The sequence below is a fragment of the Daphnia magna genome, linkage group LG10 (assembly GCF_020631705.1).
Source record: "Daphnia magna isolate NIES linkage group LG10, ASM2063170v1.1, whole genome shotgun sequence".
Classification (NCBI taxonomy): Eukaryota; Metazoa; Arthropoda; class Branchiopoda; order Diplostraca; family Daphniidae; genus Daphnia; species Daphnia magna.
The window spans coordinates 8,494,271-8,517,327 of record NC_059191.1 but is presented as its reverse complement, the minus strand read 5'-3'; the positions used below and the strand labels follow the sequence as shown (position 1 = coordinate 8,517,327).

The 23,057-nt window shown below is 40.2% G+C and overlaps 1 protein-coding gene across 1 annotated transcript; it reads left to right on the top strand.

The window, feature by feature from the left end:
• Positions 1-1,015: 1,015 nt before the first annotated feature.
• Positions 1,016-21,359, top strand: LOC116931888. The gene is made up of 7 exons (XM_032939542.2): positions 1,016-1,459; positions 11,047-11,309; positions 13,622-13,763; positions 13,956-14,042; positions 15,000-15,124; positions 17,595-17,914; positions 20,290-21,359. Exons 1-7 carry the CDS (start codon positions 1,294-1,296, stop codon positions 20,291-20,293), a joined length of 1,107 nt encoding a protein of 368 aa, XP_032795433.2. The 5' UTR covers positions 1,016-1,293; the 3' UTR covers positions 20,294-21,359.
• The last annotated feature ends 1,698 nt before the right edge of the window (positions 21,360-23,057 follow it).

Here is a 23,057-nt window from a genome sequence, read left to right as displayed (position 1 = left end):
GAATCTACATTGTTCAAACGATGAATCCAAACTCAAACTTAAGAATGCAAACAAAAGTCCATTGACTCCATATATGTATATACGTAAAAAAGCAGCAACTCTGATGGAAAACTATTGAGCGCAATGTTAACTGAAACATCTCTATTTTTTTTTGATGATTCAATTTAGTTTGTTTGGATACATTGTATATACACCAGAAAAAACGGCAGGTTATTGATTACATAGTCGATCGTGAATCGATACTGTTACCTTGGTATGTTTATGCTACCGTGGGGTTCTTGATGTAGGTTAGATATACGCACTTCTCTTGCAAATCACGTATTCCATTGAACAGTCTGCTTGTGCACATCATTTATTGGTGAAGTAGAAAGGATGAAGCCACGCATCAGTTTCAAAACAGCATCAGAGAAAACCAAACATTCGATTCACTATTCATGGTTGTGTGCCAGTCGAAATCCAGAAGCAACTGGATAACAATATAAATATATATATTTAATGAACCGATGTTCATATATAATATACGCACAGCTGTATACGCAAATGTATAGCGGTGTGTGTTGCATCCGAAGAACGCGGATGCCGAGCCCTTTGCTCGCCCGACTTTCGCAACGCGCATCGCAATCAAAATGATCGATAAAACAAAAGAAGACGGCCATGTCTTGTGTGTTAGCTATTCGAAACACTGTTACGGGCACGGGTGCTATATAATATAGCCTGTGCACAGACATTTTCACGCTCGCTCTGCTTAGATGTGTGGCCCTATAACTCTCTCCACAATAATTTCCCCCCTTTTTTTTCCATTTTGCATCGACGTCGATGATAGAACTGACTGTCGTTATCTCCGTCGTCATTTTCACCATCTCGGCAGAGCCTTCAGCGTCCGTCTCTGCGCCGTTGATTCTTCTTTCTTCTTGGGGCGTTTCCCTCGTCTTCGAATGCGACGAATGTATAACGCTCAAAATGGGAGGGCGCCAGTTGATGGCCCCCTATATAGTGGCTCGTGCTGCCCTGACTGTCAGTATTCACTAGTGGCTCGACCGTGAAACACGTTTCCTGCTGTGTCTTGTATAGTTCGAAATCCCGCGCGTTCAACGCCTACCGCAATTTCGTGATTGACCTTTTTCACACATTGACATTCACGAGGGGGCTGGCCTTAAACGTTTTGATTCATGGGACAGTTAAGCTGAATAGCGGATGGACCTGCTGTGCTACATTCCAAAACTATAGTTTATACGTTGATGTTCGTTTTCGTTGGGTCAACCATTTTTCGTGAGTGATGAATTTTCTAGAGAAATGATTTGCAAATGGACGGCTCGTACCGGCCAAACAATGCGGATCTGTTGCTTGTGTTGCTGGATTTTCTTGCTAGTGAGCAGCACAATCATCGTTGCTAATGCCAAACCGACCAGCACCCAATTAAATCACCATCATCGAACGACCAATAACAAAGTCATCAAAGGTTTGATTCCCATTATCTTAAAAGCTTTTGCTTTTGAATTATTCATTTTTTCCCTCCTCCCCCCCCCCGCTCCATTAACGTGTTTAATCGAGTTTGATGGATATTATTATAGGGCTTGTATTCTAGAAAAAAGAAATCGAGTAACAAGTTTTCTTTTTTTTTGGATCATTAACTTTTCATTGGCGGAAGGTTTCGTGTAAAAATGTTTTTAATTTTAGCCTGAAATATTTTGAGCTCTTGCCATTCGTCGCAAAATGCTGGTGCACGACTGATACGGAAGCCCGAAGCTATACATACTCCCCAAATGGCTATCAATCTAATCCATTAGGATTTCGATCGTTGCTTGCCCCTGAATAAGATTGTACAGCAGTATATAACTGTCGGTTGTCTATAGTAATTGAATTCGACTTCCAATTCGGACTGGATGTATCCTATGACATTGCCCTCCTTTTCTTTCTTATGGTTTTCCTCGTCAGTATATAAGGTCGACTCGCTGGCGGTTCGTTGGACGTCACCATTCTATAGTAAATGTCCATCTTCCAAAATTGCATAGAGTAAAGGCTTTTTTTGTGTGTGTGGCTGATCCAAATCCAATGGATTCGAATCAACATGAAGTACAGAAGAAAGAAATCTTCATGCATATATGAAATGTTATAGATGTCACTGCATTGATTTCAGACTGCCATTGTCGCATGATGTAGACTGGGACATGGGCGAATTTTAATGTTTATGCAATGCAGGGATGGTACAGCTATACAACCCACCTGAGTAAAATGAAGTATAGAGTTGCAAACAGCGTCGCAGCGTGGTATAGACGGTTTATATCGAACCTATTATGCATGCATATAACCTTAAGACGCCTTGACGTCGCAAAAGGCTGGGCCTACATAGGCCTAATGTAATACACTGCCGCGTCTCTCACTTCTTTTCTTTGAAAATTAAGTGCGCTCATGAAAAGGATATAACGTGATGCATTTTACAAGTCGTAATGCGTTCGTCACTTGGGCTAATTTTGAAGCAAGAAAAAATAACACAACAAAATGCAAGAGTTTAATATTGACAGCTGCTGTGGCAGATGTGGGAGCTATTGGTGATGTTATTCTGACGCCTTTTCCCCTGTCGTGCCACAGGCAAATATTTCTCTTGTATTTTAGACACACACGGAGTATGTTATCACCTCCGCTTTAAGAATTTGCATCTAATTGACTGGAACTTTGAAAGGGGAATAAACACCTCTTGAAATCAACCCAAACTTTTCCTTATTTTATTATTTAACATACTGGTGTGTGCAGTATATAAGTGAATGATATAAAGTGTACAGATCAAAAGAAACTGTTGTTTTCCGTTTGAAATTGTCCATTCATTCGTCTGTAAAGCTTAATGGTTTATTATGATTGTATCGGGTCTGCATGCTATCAAATGCAGCTATATATAATAATGATCAAAAACACACACACACAAATCTATAAGTGTGAAGCCATGGCACACAGTTGGCATCGATTATAGGAGCTACTAAATCACAATGTATATACATCTAAATCTCACCACAATGTGTGTTTGCGCATGATTCTTCAACGTCCCTCTTTCTTTGTATAGGAGGCATTTTCCGGTCACATTTTTTTTTAAGAGGCTCGTCATTTCGTGAATTACTGTCGTTAACATTTTGATTACCCCCCCCCTCCCTTTTTTTAATACTTTCACCTTAATAACGGTTATACATGCTGACCTGTCGTGCTGGTTGATTATTCTATAGGATTTAATAGCCAAACCTTAAAAATTCGATAGTTTCTGTATATTTATTTGTATTGAGGTTTTTAATAGTTTCGCAGTAAACCTCAACGCCCATACCGACATTTCTTTATATAGAATCAAGCCGCTCACGCAACCCTGTCCAATAGGCCATACACATCCTCTGTTCAGGAGCAAGTTCGTACATATAACAGACGAAATGCATCGTCTGGTCTCCTGGACTCTTTAAACGTGCCGTCTCGACACGGGTGTCCAACTCGCCAGCAAAGTGGAAATGGCGTTTAGATGTGTAATAAGAGTATACACATTTACGAGCCTATAATTCATCCACCAACTCTCACATGAAAGAACAGCTTTCTTGTGCGATATATAGGGCCTATTTGTATATACATATCTTTGGTCAAATTTGTAACTCTTGATGTGTATATGTGATAACACGAGCTGGACGGCCGAGGTAAATTTCTTGCTGTTGTAAATCGTTATTCCGGCTGGAAAATTACGAGATTGGCATACACGCGTTACCGTTGGTGAAAGAAGCAGAGCAACCAATAAAGCCCTTCTCCAGCCGGACTGTCAAACCTTCACTGTATTTACTAATATATATTAATATATACAGTATACGGCCCTTCAGATGGGATGTAGGCTGATTGATTTGACACTATGGTGTCAGAGCTGCTGGTGTAGATCTATATGACCTATATGGGATGGTATAGAACATTCTGATGATATCGCGGCCACAAAGGAAAATGTACTCAAACTGCATGTACATGGGCAACAACGTAGAACTTGGCCACATGAAAAAAAAATGAATTTCAAAGTCATTTAAAATTCAGCAATTCTTTTTGGACGATATAGTGTTTCATAATAGGCCCTACTATTTTTATATTTCACGCCATCTTCGCTATAAGAAAACGAGCTCATACATCATAGCTTTTTTGAAATTATATACGTTAACGGTGTATATATAAGCTATTTGAATCGCACTCTGGAAACATAATGATAGTTATTTAGTGAGTGGAGGCCTTCGCAGTTTCTCGCCAATTATAGAAAACTACTACACACACACGTACGTGTATGTGTAGCTATAAAGTTCATAAAAATTAGTCAAAACAAATAATATGTAAGGATCGTAACTCGTCGGGTGGCCTATGTTCATGTATATATACTCGTGCCGTGTTTCCCCGAGGCTGTTATTCCTTTGATCCTTAATGACGTGCACGAAATATGAAGTTTCTCTTTCGCTAATAATGATTATAGAAAGCTCTATAATATAAGTTCTACTCCATTCTGGAGAATGACGGGCATCAGGTGAGCTACAGCAGAAACAAACAAAGCGCTTGAACTGTAATAATAGCTTTAAATATTTTGATATAATACACGTGGTGGCCTATATCTATTATGATGGAGGTGAAATCCTGTTGACGAAAAGAGCTGGAGCTCAAAGTTCGTCATCCTCCGTTTCTGTTTTCATTATAGACAGCGTTTGCAGGATATAATCATCACTACAGTATACATACATAGGAGACTATAGGGATCCTTGTAAACTTTCAGGAGTTATAAAACAGCCAACTGGCGACATAGTTTGATTAACAATGGTTTTTTATTTTCTACACTATTTCGTCAATGTGGACGAATTTTAATGGCATTATAAAATACAGAGGGGGGTTTGTATTTTGTGTGTGCTGAAAGGTGTACGTATAAGTAGCGTATACGCTTAAATGTTTCAATTTTCAAGTGACACCGACTTAAGCCGATTGACTATCATTTCGATCATATTCATAACACGCCTATATAGGAAGCGTGCAGACACATTCAGGATGTGTGCTAGTACCATTATACGCGTCGCTATATATACTGTACGTATCGATCTTTGAAGGTAGAAACTCGCCTTTTATTTTTCTATTTGGCTTCTAATTAGACGATGGCGACAGAAGCGAAAGGTCACGGGATTTTCGGTCAGAGAGTAATCTCTTTCTCGACCTGTCAGACTTGCGTTATAGCTGCATCGCCTTGTGTTGTTTAGACATGAAAGCGGACGCAAGAAAAACAAATACAGCGCACTGTTTTATCGTTTTTCTTTTAGTCGTTTTGCCTCTACATGTGGCACGCGATCTACACTACACGTCTAACGATGAAGCCGCTCTCGACGTATTTTTCCTTCCCTTTTATCTTTAACGGTTGACTAGTTTATGCAGCGCTGCTTATATATATATATATATATACTGTATACATCCTAGCGTCTTGAAAACTTTCCTTCTAACGGTTAGCTGCCTCGTTATTTACGGTAGTTAGTCGCTAGTCTATTATATAGTTATCGTTAGCGCTTTCCCCCCCCCCCTCAACACTTGTCCGACGAAAGAACTGTCGCGACAACGGTGAAAACCGAGAACAAAAGAGACAGCAGACGATGGCCCTATATAGAACAGTTTTCTTTACTGCTGATGTGCACGGGTGTCGATGAAGAAAAGGGACTGAAACATCAATTGCTCGTCTTTTGGCCACTCTATTCTTCTCTTTATTCCATCAATGGGGGTATATGTACATTGAAAATGCTATGGTGTACTATATATATAAGAAAAGTACATATTATCCAGACGTATGGTACGAACGCGTGAGAGATAACGATAGTTGCATTACTATATAACTGAGGCTGTATATTCGATGTGTGTCTTGTCTGTCCCTATAAGTTTTGAGTTTGAAACTTTGAACTGGAATCAAGAAGAAAAGAGAGATCATTTCAAAGGATGTGCGTGTAAATATACCGCCGTCCCCTTCTTTTGAGAGCCAACACAGCTGACGAACGGTTTGCATTACATGGCACTACACAGAGGAACGTGCCATTGGTCGACTGGAGTCGTCCGAGTCCCGACACCTGCACGCGATCTCCATTTGTAAAGCCTGAGATTTGGAAAAACGTCCGTTTTTTTGTGCCGTGTCCTCTAAATGATCCGTTTTTTTTTTTTTTGTTTACTTTAGTTCTATATATATGACATTTACTATATACATGACGTTGTATACTGCAGTAAAGATAAAAGACTGGAGAAAAAAGGGCTCTATTTAATGTGCTCTATATGGCCCTTTCCAGGATTCTTTTTATCTTTTTCTTCGTCGTTGACTTTTATGTAATACGTACTAAAAGCATCAGCCTTTTTTTTTCTGTCAGAACAAAGAAAAAGAAACCCAACCAGGGATTCCCAACCGTCTTTATTTTTGTTGTAAGCTTTAAGTATTTGATGTGCATGATGCAAACACGCACAGTTCGTTATGCGCACGTATTTAGGCTCCATAATGTATATGTATACTGTATATTCACGATAGAATTTTGAATGCCGAGCGGCTATAGTTTCATTCATATTCGTCATCATTTTCTTGATAATCGAATCAGATTTTTGTTTTTTTGTTTGGCTCGGTTCCAGCTGATGCTGAAGTAGACATTTGTCTATCGCCGCCCAACTACGTGACATCTGAAAACCGAATTCCGAAATACCCAAATATTTCAAATGATGAATTGAACAAATCAAAAACAAGGCCCCAACTTTTTCAGTTATTCAAAAACCTATTTATTGATAGAAAAAATAACCGGTTTAAATTCAAAATTGAACGCGGACGTCGAATATCAAAGTTCGATTTGACTTTGATTTTGGAATTTTTGATCGTTGATTTTTGAAACACAAATTCCGTCTTGTCTTAAGTGGTTGGTGCTTTAATTACTAGAGTTCACGAAGATGATCTCTCAGCATCTATACAGGCGAAAGGTAAAAACATTCGAATTCAACCACAAAAATGTACCAACCGTTTGATTTCGATCGTGCTGAGCATTGAAAATATAGTTCACGAGTGAAGCTGCGTAGGTGTTGCTTATTATTTTTCAACGTTTTCTGTTCTACACGTTGCGTTCCCAACGAACTTCAGTACAATCGACTCGTCGTATTTTTTAAGGCAGGTTACGAGCGCATCCTTTTAGTATATCGACGTATATCGAAGAGTAAAAAGAAAGGGAAATGCGATCATGTGACTAACAGCCTGCTCGTTTGCCTATAAAGTCCTATGCATCAGTTAGAAAACATGTGTATAGGAAATCCGAGTGTCCGAAATGATGCAGTAAGAGAATAACACAGTTCCAGCCGCATTCAAAGAAATCAGAGCACGTCTCTATAGGAAGAGGGACCACAACGAAAAGCTTTTAGCCTTTTTTGACCTTTATATTATCCATAGATTGCCGTACATTTGTTTTCTCTTTGTTATGTTTGTATTCTGTTTTCATTTCTCTAACGTCGCCATGCCGGCCGTATAGAATTCATGTTTTTACATGAACCATCCGTATAACGTGAGTGAATAATGAGCTCCTTACACTCAACGATTCCCCTTGATTTCTATAGTGCCTCTTTCATTGCCTGCTTTCAAACTGTTTGAACACACACGAGGAGAAAGAAAAGAACAAAAGACTCGATGAAATGGCACGTCAAAAGAAAATGGGACCAAAGAAGGACGTGGAATCTTTAAGTAACATGAAACTCATCATCAATAAACGTCTGCTAAAAGATTGACGGTGCTGCCTTACACATAACGTGTGGGAAAGGCTTAATAGAGATCGAACGAAGCGAAGATTCATCCCAGCTGGATTGTTGACTTGTTATTCCCAGACCATCCTGTTCAAACGGGGCGCTAAAACAACAACGGGTGCTGGTGTGGCAACAGCCGTCAGCCCATCATCACGGACTTCAATGCGTTCTACGCATTCGCCTTTCCCTGTATGCATATATACCGCAGCCGGTTAAACTGACAGAGGGCGGTTGATGACGTGACGAAGACACTGGCCAGCCGGCCAATGGTCAAAACTAAACAGTTGCAACTGTTATTTAGGTGGGACGGGTCGAGGCGTGGGATGACGAGAGGTTGAACGGACATGGCGCACGCTAAAGAAATAACGGTACCGACGTGTACGAGCTAGTGTACATCCAACAGCAAAGTAAGTTTGGTTTTAGCAGGAGCCATTTTGCCATCGATCGACCGCGATTTAGAACCGTTCCTCATTTTTTCACATCGCGGTCGGACTCGGAGATATTCTTTTGTCATAGATTCAGCTGAGCTTAAGCTACTGTAAGCAGTTTGCTTCATTGCATTTTGAAGAGTCTGACAGTTTCGAGAGACAAACATATTTGAAAGAGTTCCAACGTTGGTATGATATGGAAGCTGCGACGTCCGTACGTGTCTTTAGACATTGGTGCGCGATATATAAGTCGTGTGTGTTAAGAACACGGGACGTAAGGCGACGGTTTGTAAAAGTGGATTGAAAGTCGAGAAAAGCTGTAGGCCTATATACGTGTGGCTGTTACAAGTCAAGTTTCCTCTTCACTTTCTAGAGTAGGGTGACAGTGCTGGCAAAGCTCAACTTGCAAACGTAAATGGATGGCCGAGTAGATGGACTCAAAGTGCAAAATGACAAGTGTATAGAGGACCAGAAAATACGGTCTCTATACTTTTGACTTATGCATGAAAGAGTGTAAGGTCTTTCAACCTTTATCTCGTTGTCACGTTTCCTGAGAACTGCAATCCCAGTCAGCGGGCCAGCGAATCACGTCGTTTTCTATATTATATATACGTGCATGTGTACGTGCATTATAAATCTATATGCTCATAGGATCAACTGGGCAGTGGTAAAAGCCCTTGACGTAACGTGTGCATTTTTCTCTGGATTATAAGTTATGGCCATGTTAAAAATAAATGACATCCGAAAGGAGATTCAGATATCTTTCATGACATTCCTACGTATTGGGCCAAATAGACGTCACGGAACCGTAACTGATTTTTACATATTCCACGGCTATTTTACTCTAACGCAGCAAATTTAAAGTGCAACCATATACTATAGCCGTGACTACGTTTCCCCATCCTGTGTGCAAAGTTTGCGCATCACCAAGTTTTGTTTAAAAATAATAATAATATCCCGGCGTTTGTTGTTTGTTGCTGGCGTGTTCAGAAGCTTTTGACTATGCGCGGGCACGCGAGTCAGGTATATAGACAAATGAGGGGCGTGTTTATATTACTTGCGTCTAGATTTTTGCTGTCATGAAACGCTTCGCTTCTTTCTTTTTTTTTTCTATGTTGCCAGCAGCATCTGAGGGTTTGTCTGTCGTTCTACTTGGTCGACTTTGGCCTGAACGGTAGTCGCTGGAATACAATTTCGGGAAACCTTTGTGCGTTGGCATTTTGTCACGATCACCCAGCCGTGAAAATTTCGACTAGACCGCGACGCGTTTTTCGGGAGCCCCTTTTGATATTGTGGGATACCGCATTTCTATAATAAGGTTCGGTATATGAGAAGAAGAAGAAGAATTGCTACGCAACACGTAGAGTATATAGGCGGTTGACTCTATAGATTTCGTTGCAAATGAGGTGGAACGTTAAAGAAGATCATTTTGGAAGATAACCGTTGAATGTGAGGGTATATATGGAAAAAAAATGAAGATGAATTTGAATGGTTACAGATGTGCAACCTAATCGAAATTGACAAACAAGCCATGAAGAAAGTTCTGGTATATATCCGGCGTCTTGATATGATCTTGCTGTGACTTGCGTTTGAACTTGCGACGTCTACTTGATCCTAACGAGTGTTTAGGTATAAATGCTATATAATATTGGATTGATCGGGGTATAATAGAAACGCATCGAGTTAACAATGGAGCCCAATTTGTGCAAACTAGCGAAAAATGTTCATTTGTTCATCGTTTTTTCATAAAAGAGAAAAACCAAGGACCAATTGAGTTTCGTCTGACATCTTTGAATGGCCCTTTTTTGTTGTTGTTGTTGTCGATTGTACGTGTCAAATAACAGCAGCCCGGCAAAGAGAGAGAGAGAACAGAACAGCTTAAAAAAAGCAATCGACGGCGCGGAACAAAAGGCTGACAAAACTGTTCAAACTTTATGAATCATCATTCTTTGGGCCGTTGCAGATGCTTCTCTTTTTTCTGTCACCCTCTGCAACATTGAAAACCCCTCCAAAAACTGCTGGCTGTATCAATATTTGTGACCTGATTGGCCCCATCCGCCATTTTCTCTACGATACCCACAGCACAAACGAAAAAAAAAAGGCAAACCTGATGACAGGCTAGAAATTAGATACAAGAAATAAATTATTCTGAAAGATAAATATAGTCACGTTTGATGCGATCGATAGAAAATGATTCAGCAAATGCGATGACAACTATATAGAAACCTTTTGTTTTATGTATACCTATTGTTATCTTTCTTTCTGTGCTGTATAACGTTCGCTTCTCGTTTGCTCTTACACACAACCGTATCGTTTCTTCTTTTTTTGTGTAATGGCTTGGATGTACAAGAGAATTGACAAAATGCGGTCGAAGCGAAGACGAGCAGTGCAACAACAAGCAAAGAAGAAAGAAAAAGGGACAATTCTTTTGTTGGTTGCCTGTACATATACAGAACGATGATGACGACGATGCGATTCTCGTCTCGTTAGAGTCACGTACATCCTTTGAGATTCTATATAGCAGCGAAAGAAAAGATCGTGAACGACAATGCTAACAGTCTTTTTACTTGAAGTTTAAAAAAGGGGGGAGTTGTTGTCATCTCGTGTATTCACCCAATCGTTTCGGGCTGCATATTTCACGAGGCCCAAAAGAACAGCACGATAATGGCCTTTCGTTGCTGTATAGTGCACGTGTAGGGTCGAACACGGCACGTTGATTGGCAATAGTTTAGCGAATTGATTTCGCTTCAACTATACAACTGTGTGTCTGTGTATAGTGCAAGATTATCTTTTAAAAATAATAATAATAATAAAAGACTTTGTGTTGCTTTATTGATAATTCATATAGCTGATGGCAGCGATGGGAGGTCTTCATTTCCCAGACGACTCCATCATCATTACCGGGCGATGGAAGAGGACAACTTGCCAGCTGCTGGACGAGCTGAAAATGCGGAAGGGAATAAGAAGGGCGATATTGCGGAAGACGATTACCCTTCGGATTTCCGTTGGCCCGAGTCCTATTTCGATTTGGAAGCCTCGTCTGACGTGGCCGTCGTTGTCGGACAAACGGCATTCCTCGTATGTCGAGTAGCTGTCGCTGGAAATTGGACGGTAAGTCCACCTGCATTCTTTTTTTATTTCCTTATTGATGAGCCATTAACGTACTACATAGTGAGGCCAGGTAGAACATCAGTTATATCAAGTGGGGTAATATAAAGACGCTTCATCGCAAGTCGAATCGATTCTCATTTTATAGATGACGCATTCTCATTTGGTTTCTTGAAAATGACACAGTAGATTCATATATAGACGGGGATGACGAGTGTGCCAACGAAATCATTAGGCTTATCCACCTTCTATAAATTTGAACTATTAATTAGTCTCTAAACTACTGATGCGTGTATAGGTTTAATACAGTTTAGCACAACTATAAGACGGGCTGCTAATGCCACGAATTAGGCCATCCTGATTCGCAGCACAACTATACCTCCGAGATATATAAACAATTGCGTCTATATCGTCGTTGTGAAACAGCAAACTTCCTTCGCTTAATCGCAGCAGCGTTGCTCGCGGATTAAAACGAGGCTGTGTGATGGACATGGATTCTTATATAGTTCGTTTTCACGCGTTATACACCGCACACAGCAACTTTCCCCTCAATCCCGCAAAAGCATTTCTATACGCCCCGGCCATCACTTGGCTCTCCGACGTGAAAACAAAAACAAAACTGTACCTGAATGAAGGTATATAACGAGGATCATGTCGGGCTGTGTGTATATCTCTTAATCCACAGCGTTGCCGTCTTTAACAACTATACACGAATAAAATCCAAGTCCTGCGCAGCATTGACGACTATTAAAGTGCTCTAATTGATATGCCCGTATAAAAGTGCAAATGTTACATAATCCTTTGGTGTCTCGTCTCTTGTTTAACCATCCGTGAGTTGCACGTAACGTTCAATTCGCACAAGTGCACGCATCGATCATATTTCTATACATAAGAATATACGCAATGTATTATGGAATCGTTTGGCTCTTTTGCGCTTCTAATGCGTGTCGCCTACACGTTCCCTTGCGTGTTACGTGAGGTAAACGATGAGTCATTCACACATCGATTCGAGTTAGTGTTGTATTATAAGAGAGACGTTATTATACGTGCCTCAGCTCGTTCAAACGCTATTTATGCGATGCTGAAAAACGTGTCGCTTTTTGCTATTTATTGTTTCAATTTTTCATTATCAAAACGTTTCGATGTTGATATTTAGTGGTTATAAGCATTCTCGCTGAACTGCGCTTCATTTTTTTAGTTGGACTGATCTGGAATGACATTTCGCGTTGAGGAATTGCGAAAAAAAAAACTTTAACCAACAAAAGTAGATATGAAAAAAATTCGTGAAGTTCAAAGTCGATTACATTATATCCAGTATATGCGTTGTGATAGCGAGAGGGTCTATTTTCCTTCAATTTCTTCGGAGCAACGAAATAAAAACAATGCGACATTTCTCTTATATGCTATTGGCAATGCGCATTCTTTACATTTCCTATATACAGTTCAGCTTTTTTTTTATTGAATAGCTTATGCAGTGCAGTTGGCGTTCTCGCATCACGTATATAAGAGGCTATAGATATGCAGATAAGAGCAAAGTTTCACTACAGTCATGCGAACATTTAACTGTGACGCATTATAGCTGTAACACATTCAACGAGGCTTATGCCAGGCTCGATTTTGAAAACGTGATGTAGAAAGATATATAATTTGCGAGGCCATAGTTAGGAGGGTTAACAATCGACACTCACCTTTAGTTTAATAAGAAACTTATGTCCTGTGCTAATGCCCATTCCAGTTGAGCGAATAACCAGCGTGTTACATAAGGAAATTTCGATCTATAAAGAAATGCGTTTGGATTGAGTCGCTGTGATCGAAGGGTGGAATCTCTTTTTGGCTTCCTCTATTCCGTGCTGCGAGTCTACATATATTTGCACAAGCCGCACTTTGATGTCGAACAAACCGAATGCACTGCATAATACACCGTATATACCAAGGTATAGACTATATATAGACTATACATATAAGAGACGAGCTCTTTTGACATGATTCTTTCGTTTCATGTCGTCGTCGCTGTGTGTGGTGTGTGTAGACCTATGTGTGTAGCCGAAACGAAAATGGTGGTGAAGCTACAGCAAATCGTGAAGCACAGTTGTGAGCAGGTCAATCTTGTTTGAATCTAACAAATAACAATGTTACGTGTGTGTTCAAGTTGTAGGCACACACACACACGGACTGTTCGTATACATATTTTTGGACTTCACGTTTATCACGAATTTTTTTATATTCACGTTTTTTTCTCTTTATCTTTTCTATATGTATATAATACGCCCTGTTTTTGTGTGGGTTAACATGAATTCCGGTTACGTTTGTTCCAGGTTTCGTGGGTTGGCCCAGATCATCCACATGACAACCGTAATGTCAATCTCCTGACGGTCGGCACGGACACGTACACTCCCGATCGACGATTCCGTGGACTGCACGTGTCCAGTTCACCCGAATGGACATTGCAAATCAAAGGTACATATATATGCATAAAACATTCCACTATAATAATTATCAATCTCTCTATACGACTCTTGTGTATATTCGTTACAACCTATAACGAATGTATAACTCAGGCAATCGACATTAAACAGTTTTTCTAAATCTATCCAACTAGCCTCAAAATGCTTAACAATTTTCTCGTTGTGGTCTTGTTTCTGTGCACAGCAACGACGTTGGATGATGCGGGAAATTACGAATGTCAATTAAGCAGCACTCCTTTACGTACGCACGTCATTCGGCTTCACATCATCGGTGAGTGCCATCACATCTATGTACACACAAGAGTTTATAGTTCGTAATATATAAAACTATATCGTGATTTCCCCGTTTGCGTTCAAAGTGCTAGCGACTTATATACACGTGTGTACAGGGCATCAGAGACTCTTGGAGATGTTCTTCGTTTTGTAACGAGAATCGCCCATCAGCACTATAACAAAGGCTCTTAAAAAAGAAGAAATATAAGCCGATCGATATATATGTTTCTTCTTCTCCTGCGGCGCTATAGACGCACATTTATACCGATGTCGTTTTGCACGGACGAGTCCCGCTGCAAATAATCTCGCCGTGGCCCAACGGGCCGCTGATGCTCGGTTGAATCCTTTCTCTTTGTATATTAGCCGCGTTTTCAAGAATTCAAGCAGAAACGCGCGAGCTTATTGGAAACACACGTCTATATAGTCTATATAAATGGCCTATACATGTGTGTGTACATACATATAGCATATTATTTAATAGGTATAGGCTGCCGCACTGTATATAAAAGCGCAGGAACTGTAGATAGATCTGTGTTATATGCACTGTCGAGTATCGTGAGTCGTTTCCCGAAGGGACATCACCGTCACACTTCCATGAACGAATCGGCAAAACTTTTGAAGTAAAAGTTTGCAGCTATATGAATAAAGAAATGTCCTTTATTCGCTTTCCTCGTTCCTCCGAGCTGTGTTTCTCGTCCTTTATTCCGAATCGAAATGTTGAACATCATTAAAAATGGCCTTAAAACCGATAAAAATAGGAGATTTGGAACGATCGTTTTCAGTGTCAAATATATCTATATAAGCCATTCTAAATGATTAGTGATGCTGCCTCTCGTGATGAATAATGAAATGTTTCTATTGCCATTGAAATCTGAATAGCAAACGAAAAAAAAAATGAAAGAATAATGTGTAATTCCCTTTTATTCTTTGCTCGTTTGCACTTGAACGTCAATAGAGCCACATATCCAGATTTTAAATGGACCCGAAGTCTACGTTCACGAAGGATCAATGTTGAACTTGACGTGCGTTATCTCGCCGGCAGTTGACGCTTCCCTGCTCTTATGGAGTCGTAACGGCCAAGTAAGTTTCATCATTTCATATTCAACTTGTATATTTACGACTATAGTTTGCTGTGTCCATAAAAGACACCCGAGTTAATCATTAAAAGAGGATAACAATTCTGATTAAAGATCGTGTTTGTATTGAGCGAAAAGCTTTCATTGTGTATTATATATGTATAGATCTAATGCTCGGATATATCGAACGTGTAGAACAAACTGAATGATTGGCATCACACGCGTTCGCAATCAATTTCATCATTCATGGCGGAGCTCACTTTGATTAGACTTTTGCATCAGAGTTTGATAAATTCAGCCTCTGAATTTCAGCCATCCTCGGAGCCAATCTCTCTGACGTAGAATACCCTCGCGTTATTCAATATTGAATGAGCCCTTAACAAGAGACGAAAACTTTTGTAGGTTGGTTGGCAAACGATTAACAACAATGAGCCCGGCTGAGGCTTCAGGTGATTTAGCAATTTTGCCGATTATATATGTATACCTGTCTTTCTTCTATCGATTTTTCTGCATACGTTTTCATTATAGATTGCATTATTCGTCCCAAAATTGATTGATTAGAAATATATAAATCCCCCCCAAAACAAGAGTACATTTTCAAGGGATTCTAGCGTATTCATTAATTTTTTTAATGCAGACTGCGATGAGAATTCTTCAGTGCAATATAAGCCCCCCGGCTTATGTTAGGCAGTCAAAAATAATCCAACAGTAAAGAATGCGATGTAATAATGCGAAATAGGAAAATAGGCAGCAGCATCAGATATTGCTATTTATATGATTAAAATGGAGGTATGTCTTATTGCATATCTCGCTCATAATCTTTCCGAATTTGAATATACAAGAGGAGCTTCATATAAACGACCTGCCATCGGCTGCACGAACAAACTCTAATTCCATTGCTTTTATCATCCTATATAGACCGTCTTATAATTGCCTATACTTCCGAGTTATAGCTCTGTAAATCGACAAGGATTAGGCCGTGCAAGATGACGTAAACGAACTCAACTGTCTGTGATGGCATCACGGAATACGTAAACACCTATGTATTTTAAAATGTATATTCATTTAGAAGCAGTTAGACCGTCATTCCCCATTCTGATCAAAAGGGAGTTTGATCATGCCCATTATCTTAATTTAATGCTATACCCCTACACACCCGTGGCTGATGTATGCTGTATATACTATATAGTTTCTTAAATAGTGTGTAGCTCATCTCGACTTCCCGATAAACAGGTAAATATTCATAAGCGGAGCCATTTGCCGAGTGCTTTACACATCCATTATTGAGCAGCCAAAAGGCTCACAACTTTGATGATATTGCCCTTCATCTAAACGATTTCCTCTAAGCGCTCGACTTGCTCTTTAAAGTGATCAGTTCACATTGTATTATATCAGTGCAACTGTACAGCCTGTGTACACACAGAGCACTCTGGCACCTTTCCTTTCTAAATGCAGACGCAATATCTGCCATGTGCGGATGAATAGAGAGATGCCTGGCAATAGCCAATGGCACTAAAGCTTGAGTGAATGGCGAAACTATATCACGAGAACAATGCAAATGAAGACTATATATGGACGCAACGTTTGATATGAAGTAATGTCCATATATACCTGTCTGTGTTTCATTGAAACGGATGTGCATCCATTCCATTTGCTGATGGGTGGCATTCAAAAAGTTCTATACCACTCTCAATAAGAAGCCTCTTCTATCTTCTCTTCGAGCTTTCACCTGAACGCGTTTCGGATGTTGAACAGATAGAGACGGGCTGCCTCTTCTCTATATAAACTTTGTGCGCATAGTGAAATGGATGGGAGAATAGTTTGGGTGTGTATAGGTTGTGTAGCCTTTGATCGAGAAACGACATCACACACACCTAGAAAGAGAAAATGAGCTGAACAGAATGCAACCAAAGTTTGCCGGTTCGCCCTTCCGTCTGTTTTCTACCCGTGCACTTCTCTCTTCAACGCAGACACACTCAAGTCTTGTGGAAAGGCTGCACAGTTTGCTGTGCAATTTGCCTCCACGTTTTTGTCCAAGACTTTTCTTTCTCTCTCTTTCGTGCCTGCTCATCCGCATTATTTAAATGACGCGCCCCAAAACCGACAGCCCGCTCCTTTTAAATTGTTTTGTCTTTTTTATTCTTTCTCTTATATTTGAAGCCAAATTCGTTTGTTACCAAACAAACAAACGCTAGATTTATATATAGTCTACTATTCAAGCGATTTAAACGATCGCATTCTGAGAGGAATGATATGAGATGAGAAAAAAACCTTTTGAAAATGGCCTTCTGTTAATTAAGTGGGCTTTTGTTATGCTCTTCAAAGACACGTTGGCCCGATTTTATTGGCAGACTAAATATTAGATCACCATTGTCGATATATACAGTGTTTTGTTAGGGCCGTCTGCTCTATGCCTTTAAACACAAAAATGTCGGATCACATTAATTAGTTGTCTTTTGTTTTCTCCATCGTAGATATTGAATTGGTTGTACCAATCAAACGAAGCCGGAGGCAGCGGACAATTGGACGCCCGGATCCACGTCTACGATGGGCGTCTGTGGGTGGATCGCGGCGGTGGCGATGCGGAAGGAGCTGTTGAAAACGAAGCGGCTGTCGTTAGCGATCAACGCCAAACGGATGTTGAGAGCAGACACGAGAGACAAAAGGGAAAGTTTGTCGACGGCTACAATGTCTCAATTGCTCGTAGACAAGGCGCAAATGTTTCATTCCGGTCGTTACGTTTGCTCAGCGCTCGGAGCCTCCGGCACCTGGACGTTGGTGCACATTCTAGCCGGTAAAACAAAAACAACGTCTGTTTATTCTATTCTTTTTATACCTTTGTTTTTGATTATATCGGCCTCGTTCGTTTTATTTAGACACACGGTAGCTAATTCCGACGGGAGGGTTCCGATGGGCTCGTGAAGGCCTACACAGCAGGGCCATTGAAATTAGGGAAAACTTGAGTCTATCTATTTTCCTTGCGTGTGTGTATATTGTGTGTGCACCTTTTCAAGCGGTCCCTCTTCAACAGCCAAATGCACTTGACACGCAGCTAATCAGTTATCGATTTTTGTGCATATATAAAGAAGTATAGCGCCGATGTCGCCCTGTTCCGCCTCGTTCGTATATTATAGAACGTTTTTCCTTTTGATTTTGCTTTACATCGGTTTAGGATATATTAATTTGGATGTGCAGCATCTTTGATATCTTTGAGGGTGTCGTTGTGAAGTGAGACGATTTCCGTGTGATATAGAGCGAAAGCGACGCTGATTGAAATTCGAAGATGGCCGGTGTTTCCAGTGACGTTCGGCCGACACATGATTCATTTGGAAGGCAATGAATGAATCAGAAATTGGACAATAGTGAACTGTTGATACACGCACAGTTTCATTTCGTGTGCCCGTGAATGATGTAGATGTGTAATTCGTAACGATATAGCCGCAATTCTAAGCAATGAATGGATGATGGACATTTTTAGCAACTAATGCGAAATAGGATTTGGAAAAAGAAAAAATGAGAACAGCATTTTGGCTAATATCGATTGATTTGTTTTGCATTACGGAGTAAGCAGTTGACCATAACGCTTCTTATGTACGGGTTGCCATGGACAACGAAGATCAATACAGTCGCACCAGTTGAATAGACGTCGAAAAGCTAACAATCAGCGTGTCGTCAGAGACGTGCCATTCAATTGCAAAACACAATTTTGATGCTATTCTTATATAGCCAGGGAATGTTGCCAATATTTTGCATCTCCTTATTGTTCTGCCCTTCAAGATCAGCTTTTTTAAAATTCTGCCCTGTGTTGTAGCCCGCAACATTTCAAATGGTCCATTTTGTAAAGATTTACTCGCTTTTGCGTGCGTGTGTGATACGCATATCAAAATCCGTATATAGACGCGGTACTGGTACATATAAATGGCGCCATATACAATTGATGTGTGTAATAGGAAGCCGAGGCTGTGTATATAGAGATGAATTGTTGAGTCTGCTGCGAGCCCGGCCTGGATCGTTATTATATACTGCAAAAAAAAAATAAAAAAATAAATAAATAAAAAGCGCCGCCTGGCCTGGCTGGAATAAGCGCCCCCCCCCCTCGTCTGCCGGGATGCGTGAAGTGTCCGGGCGTGGTGCGACGTTTCCCACGGTGCCAGCCCATCTCGTGCTTGTTATATGCCTGCGTTCATGCATCCTCGAAAGGCTTTTGTTTTTTTTTGCGTGGACGGGCTTCAGTGCTGGGTGTTGCCTCTGATGCCATCACTACCGTTCGTTGCAATAGTGCGAAAGAATCTTTGGAGGCGCGCATTCCCGCCGACAATCATCAAACTCGTTTACGGGGCGTGATGAAATGATTATCAATTGAAACGCAAGGCCCAATTCTTCTCTGCAGTTACATGAAAAGATTAGAAGAAGACGCATGGGAAACTTGGCCATCTGCAAGGATGAATTGCGTAATGATAAAGAACATTCGCGTCTTTTTATACGCTTTCCCCATTAATTTTTATTTTCCAAGTATGTCAACTTCCGGTCTAGTTTGGGACAGACATCGTGGCAGTAAAATCTCAAACTTGCGTTCGTGATTGAACGGATATGGATCTTTTGATGTGCACACTGAAAGGGTTTCAAGCAGTGAGTAGATAACGATCCGGAGGAGACTTTGCGTTGAAGATGAGCCTCGTATATGTGAATATACATAGTACATAGACCAATACGATGGGCACGTTCAACACAGAACGATCTTTTCAAGCGTACATCCTCCACTTTGAAATCATTTGAAGTTTGGATGCAGAATGTCTTTGAGGGAAAAGAAGCCCAACAGAAACTGTGGGTGTCGTCGTTAGCACACACACACACAAAGTTCGCAAGAGGCCTTCTATATAGTGTCTATATATCCTATATACATATTATAATAATACGGAATAAGTATATGAAAATGAAAAACAGATGGGTGAGTTCTAGAGTGTTTTACACAAGTCCTAAGAGGAAATTCGAGTGCTAAAAGTGGCAACGTCCAGCTCGTGAAATTCCCAATGCCGACTATAACAATTACATCCCTTTAAAAAAGCGTGCATAATCAATGTACATATTATACATATTCTATATACCGCAGAGAGTACATATCTATATGCGAGTGTCACGTCTTGATGGTTTTTCGTTGTCTAAATGCAGATGAGCAACCAGCAGCCATGCAGCGAGGGAATCCAGCTTCGTCTTTCAATCATCCTCTTCTAGCTGGCTGGATCGCCTGGAGTGTATGCGTGATTCATCGATACCTGGCTCCTCCGGCAGCGCTGTTGGCGTGATGATTGAGAGGCGCGTACCATTTTTTTCAGATTTGTTTTTGTTTGTTTTGTTTTTTTGAAAAAAAAATCCTTCGGGAATCAAAACGTTTGTGCGTGCGTGTGAGATATTAGGCAACGCGTGTGTATCTATACTGTGTTTCCTTCGCACTATTTAAATATCATGTTATAGGTTACATAATATACCTAAAAACGATGCGGCATTTTCATTTAATAAGGTGATTCGCATCAGCTCCCTTTGATTTTGCGTGTATACATCACTTTGATTGGCAGCAATGATTCGGCCAGTTCTTTATGTGCATCGTGTTCGCTGGTCTATATAGATCTATTAGGTTCACTGTACTATATACATTAATAGTTAAATAAAAAATATACCTTAACGTTATTATTGTTGTGCGCGTTGTGAATGGAAAGGCAGCCACACCTAAACGTCACGGAAATGGGGGGGAAGAGAGAGAAGAATCTTTTCCATTTTGAGCCATCATTAGTCAACCGCAAAGAACTTGTGTATCCTATAATCCCTTTTAATTGTTTTCGCCGTTGATCGATAACTTGTGTTAACCTTTTTTCTATATTTTGCTTTGAAGACACATCGTTTATCTTTCACGTCATGGCGAGCTGAAAACACAGCGGCTTGTATAACGCTTTCTTTTGATTGTGTGTGTGTATATGGTTTAATTAGTTCAGTGTCACAACGTTTCCATATCAACCTTATAAACACAATCATATTCCCTTCTGTGACTGATGTGCGCCTGTGCGTGAACGTGTGTGTGTGTGCTGGGCGTGTGTCGTATTACCTATAAATATGCCGAACATAGGCAGCCGTCTGTGTCATATATGGCCGTTCAATAATCACATGTCAAATTTAACTCGAAATGGAATCTGAGTTGAACGGATCAACCCAACAAATAAAGCCAATAATAAACGAGTGAAAAATAATTCCGTTTTAAATCTTTTCCTTCTTTACATCGATAATACGATTATAGACAAGTTTAACTCTACATACATACAAGAGAGTTGAGCTTTTAATTTCATTGACGCAGCAATAAGGCGATCTAATTGGAGCTATACTGGATTATATCGTCGCTAATCCGGTTTGACGTTTATATTGCCAAACACTTTGAAAAAAAATTGCCCCTCGTCGTTAATCATGAACGGATTAAAAGATATAACGCGAGGGGCAACGTGTGGCTTTCACGCCAAGATTCGGGGAAAGCAATCGTGTATATATAGGTATACATATAGGCTATAAGGGCGAACTGTTGGATATATGTACGGTGTAAAAAGGTATATAGGAGGAATGAGGTGGTTCGTTCGAGTGGAACAAGAGGGGGGAGGTGGGAAACGATGGGGGAGGTTGGCGTATTGTGTGAACGTCACGAAAACCCACAGACTGCCACGCCGTCCCTTTTTTCCAATTGAATGCTGCGGATGTGTCCATAAGCAAACGGTCATTCACTCGATAATAGATGAAAAGAAATAAAAATTATAAAAAGGCAGTAAGGGAAAAACCAACACGAGGGTGACGAGCCTTATAATGGCGCCCCATTTTTATATGGGAACGAAGGGGAGAGTCTGGTATACACCTAAATTTCAAGGAAAAACTAGGATCTACTATACATAATACCCTTGAACACAAAAATGCATGCATTGTGCTCTTCTTTTTTTTTCTTTCATTTTTGCCTAACAGAACATATAGTTTCTTTGTAACGTTATGTATATATACAGGCAAGTGTCATTGATTCAATAGGCGATTGTGTTGTCCATTGACGAATCCATTGCAAATGCTGGGAATGTTGCGATACGAGTCCGCCATTTCTATACGATCGTTTTTTTTTTAAATCGATTCATCTCGTTCGATTCAGGGAAAGCCCAATTTAGAAAAAGAAAATCGTTTCCTGATGCTGTAAACATTCGTTTTTTTGTTATGTTCTTGTGTGTGTGTGTTCAGACTGGAGAGGAGAGAGAGAGCAAGAAAATCGTTTTTTTCTTTGGTTTTTCACCAGAGGGAAAGCTTTTCTCTTTTTCCTGCTTACATTATATATATACATATCATCGTAAGAGTATAAACCATGTACGGCATACATGTAAATATAGCCATGAATATTTCATGATTTTCCTTTCTCCGTTTCACAGTTCCAGGTAATATGTGTGGCATTTTCTCCATTCAGTGGAAGCAGAGCGATGAGCCGTGTTCATCTACAGACGACATGAATTCCATTTGACTTAATATTTATTTCATCTGAAATTGAAAAAAAGAAATGTTAACATTTGAATATCCGTACATTGAAATGACCCATTTCCAGAGGTCGCAACTGTTGCGAACCATTCAAACTTTCGATCTGTTTGATGGGCTCACCGGTTACACTACGAGTTCAAGTCCATAAACAAAGTAGAACTGCTGCCTCAACGCACTCGAAAACTGTTTGACGGTTGTAAACCATTTGGCACTCCAAAAACGACCGATGTTGATGGAAGGTTCTCACTCCCTCCCACTTTCTGAATCGTTATAGAAATCTAAAGAGAGAGAGGGTTGAAAACGATGGTGATGTGTACAGCTATTAAGTGTACAGAAATACACAGTTCGATGCATTTATGCCAGTCATACATAGGGAGAAAAACAGCTGTTCCACTATT

Coding starts and splice junctions, on each gene's coding strand:
- LOC116931888 (XM_032939542.2), top strand. CDS start 1,294: ATGATTTGCAAATGGACGGCTCGTACCGGCCAAACAATGCGGATCTGT. Junction 11,310..13,621: donor CTGTCGCTGGAAATTGGACG/GTAAGTCCACCT, acceptor CGTTTGTTCCAG/GTTTCGTGGGTTGGCCCAGA. Junction 13,764..13,955: donor ATGGACATTGCAAATCAAAG/GTACATATATAT, acceptor TTCTGTGCACAG/CAACGACGTTGGATGATGCG.